Raw genomic sequence first — 3,646 nt, forward strand, 5'->3', positions numbered from 1 at the left:
ATACAGAGGACTTGGACCCTAAAACATTGTAAAACTCACATCAGAAGATGCAAAAAATACTAGGGGGGGGTAGCAGTCATCTCCTCTGTTGTGGGTGTGCCCGCCCAGTTTTGGTGTTCCCCCATTTTTCCTCACTCTCCATATATTTTATCCCATTTTTTATGGGTGTGGGAGGGTTGTCGGTTGTTTCAGATGCTGGCCGACTGATCCCTTGCTACCCGACCTGCTATGCAGCTGTGGCCAACTGCTGGAGTACCTGGCCGACTGGCATATTGCAGGTTGTGAGCACTTTTGTGCTGGTCGTGAGCATCTGGCTGCTGTTGGCCTGTTTTGGGCTGGCCGACCAGCAGCCTGGGGCCATATAAAATGGCCCCTTGCCCCCCACACTTGCCATTGTATGATTCGGGATTTTATTGTGTATATAAAGCAGAGTTACACAGCTTCTCTCTCCCTCTCTCACCTGCGTTTTGCTCTCTACAGCAGTTGTCTTTCTTCATTTCTGCTGTGCATTCTGACAGGGGGGACATTGTAAGCTTCATAAAGTTCATGAAACAACCACTCAACCTAGAACCTCTGCAAGCAAAGAAAAGGAACGAAAAAAGGCAACTAAACATTGAAGCTCAACAAAAGCAAGAACACCCAAAGAGTGCAAAATCATTCCTTGTCAAACAATCTTTGCAAGCCGAGTACACCCGCCAAACCAACCCCAACAACTACCACCCCTGCTGAAAAAAAAACATAAGAATCAAAGAAATCTAAGGGTGTACACTTATAACAGGTAGCTACTTGAGGCACAAGGGTACTATAAAGGTAATTCACTTATATGGGTGCCAAGGCAGTAACAACATTCCTCAGACCAAGTACAGAAAATTGACTCAACAAAAGAAGAAGGCGGCTCCTTGCCATCAAAGCTAATTGAGTTATGCCAAGCTGGGTTCGTAAGTCCCTACTTTCTCCATGTCTGGCCTCAGGTCTTCCAACTCAGACCCATGGAAGCCCTATACCAAGTCATTAAAACAGAATCGTCCGGTCCAGCCCTTCAGCCTCAAAACATGCTCCTCACGTGCTCCTGTGCATTTCAAAGTGCGCACTATTGCAACTTGGTGGGCTTGATCAAACCTTACTGCCCAAAAGAAAACGTTCTCATTTTCTGGCTGAATTCCTTCAGGGTCTTTATCCATTGCAAAATGCACAAGGTAGACCTGTGCTGAGTGTTGCCGCGCATACACAACAGCCCTCTCATAATGGTGTAACACATCATCATGTTTTCCCTCTACAAGAAACTCAAAACCAAATTTTGGGAAGTGATCTCTATCCCGCACCAAAGTATCAAGGCGCATTCTGCTACGTCGAGAACCTTCCGCCACCACTTCCTTCACCTCAGGCAAGACGACGGCTCCAACCTCGGGGTAGGCATGTTGTAGCACTGTCTTGATCCTGCACATAAAAGCAAACTGCAGTGCATACTCGGAAGGAGAACCAGATGCATTACAACACTCAGGCCTGCATATTGCATGGCCATCAAGGGTTCGAATTGTTTCCCGGATTACCCACAGACGATCAACTGCAGATTGTGAGCTAGGAGGTTTGTCTACCTGCTGATTTATGAAGGAGCAGCGGCGCAATATGGCAGACCGGAGCAACGGAGAAGAAATCCTCACAAAATAATCAAGCTCATGCTCTCTGGCAACCAGAACACCTTCTGCAAGCAGATCACGGATATGTGCCACTGACTGGAAGACGCGCTCCTCCGCCTCCAAGAAGCTGGCTAGGAGATCATAATGGGAGTGGGACCATGTTCTAAAGTACCGCATCATCCTGCTGTAAGTTGCCTGTCCAAAGACATATCTGGCGAGCTTAGAAGAATCTGAGAGCTTTAACCAAGCTCTATAACTGGAGGCCTCTTCTTGCATCATGAATGCCAAGCAAGTCCCAACCAGTCCCTTGTGCCCACTTGTCCACTCCCATATGGAGGTTGCGATTTGTGCCACATCACGGATAATGCCCAAATTATCCACATTAGCCTGTTGTATCAGCTCTACAATGTCTGCTACATCAAAGGCTGATGATGTAACTGTGTGATCGTGCGGAAATGGAGATAGTCTGCTTGGAGAACTTCCAGGGACATAGTCAACATTGGAGGCTTCAGCTTCAGCTTTTCTTCTCCTGTACTGAGCCTCAAGGAGGTCCTTCACTGTCTCTACGCCCACCAGCAAAAAACCCTTCAAGTTGTAGGAGTTGCTATCATTCTTCATGTTCCTGATAGTATGAAAGAGTTCATCCAGACAGTCGGCTGACAGGTGCAGCAAACTATCAGCTTCATCAAAGATAAGTGTCACTGGAGCTGCCAGGTTGCTCTTGAGAAAGTAAGAAAGGAACATTCGGTCAGTGCCAGCATCTTCTGCTGGTTTCCTGAACAAAGTAGGATTCGCTAGATGCAAATACTCACAAAAGCATGTCCACATAGTGGACGCATCCCAGCTTTGCCTGGCAGCCCCCATTCCCTGAACATAAACTGGACATGCAGCATTGCTCCCCTCCTTCAGCGCCTTTGCAACAGCAAAAGCTAGAGTAGTCTTTCCACTCTGCCTCCTGTCACACAAAACACAATATTTTCCCTTCCTTAGATCGCTTACAAGGGGTTCAAGCCCCCGAGGCGTCAGATAATAGTAGTCTTCAGGGTTCACAGCATGCCCAGCCCCAAATCTACGAGGTAGCCTCTCCTGTACTTTCACTTGATATCGCCAGCCCTGGATAGCTTGCAGACGAAATCCCGAGGGTAAAGGTAGCAAGATGCCATCCACAACTGCTTCAAGAGCCATGTCCTTGTTCATTTCTCCGCCTGTGAGCATGCGGATGGCATCTGATACCAACGTTCCAGCAGGAAAGCTCCAGCTTCTTGTCACGCCATAAGTCACTCTGATTTGTGGTTCTCCCTCCTGTTTCTGCATCGCTCCTTCTTCATCACTTTCCTCCATCATTCGTGGCTGGTCTTGTTCCTGATGGTGCGTGCCTTCCTCTTCTCCTTCTTCCCTCTCCATCACACGCGCACGCGTGTGTGTGTCTGTGAGAGAGAGTGTCCACATTGATCTATCCGACGGGAGTCATAACATGTTGTATACTAACTCCATGACCTAACCAATCTACCGTGAGAGAGAGAGACTCACCGTTTTATAAAGCACACAAAACCTGAAGCTTTGCGAAAGTTGGTTTGACTACAAACATTCTCTTCCCAACAAAAAGCAATAAAGACTGCACACATTTCTCACTGGTGGCTTGTCCAAACTGAACATCTAGGACACAATGCAATATTGGTAGCAACAACACCACATTTGACATATTTGGTCATAGTAACATATTGATCGAATTAATCGAATGACCTAAGGTTTTGTACTTTAGGTTATTGGAATTAAAACTCTAAGGTATTATTATATACTTTTGGAAAAACAAAAAAATATAAAAAGAAATATATACAAATATTTCACTTTATACAAAAAGAAATATATACAAACACCAACATTTACAGTTGTCAAATAGCCACAATGCATGGCTGGATTGAGATATAAAATACATTTGAAAAATTACAAAATTGCATCAGAACTAAGATCTAGACGGGGTGCAATAGGAATGTATTCCTGTTGTTCAG

The 3,646-nt window shown here is 45.7% G+C and overlaps 1 protein-coding gene across 1 annotated transcript; it reads right to left on the reverse strand.

Annotated features, from left to right (window-relative positions):
- Positions 1 to 800: 800 nt before the first annotated feature.
- On the reverse strand, positions 801 to 3,222 carry LOC147632267 (uncharacterized). Its single transcript, XM_086807079.1, has one exon. The coding sequence runs from the start codon at positions 3,084 to 3,086 to the stop codon at positions 999 to 1,001; it is 2,088 nt and encodes a 695-aa protein (XP_086663205.1). The 5' UTR covers positions 3,087 to 3,222; the 3' UTR covers positions 801 to 998.
- Positions 3,223 to 3,646: the final 424 nt, after the last annotated feature.

The sequence above is a fragment of the Cibotium barometz genome, chromosome 13, assembly GCF_041138505.1.
Source record: "Cibotium barometz isolate CiBa-2024 chromosome 13, ASM4113850v1, whole genome shotgun sequence".
Taxonomy (NCBI): domain Eukaryota; kingdom Viridiplantae; phylum Streptophyta; class Polypodiopsida; order Cyatheales; family Cibotiaceae; genus Cibotium; species Cibotium barometz.

Bases quoted from the DNA above. Each gene is read 5' to 3' on its own strand.
- LOC147632267 (XM_086807079.1), bottom strand. From the start codon at position 3,086: ATGTGGACACTCTCTCTCACAGACACACACACGCGTGCGCGTGTGATG.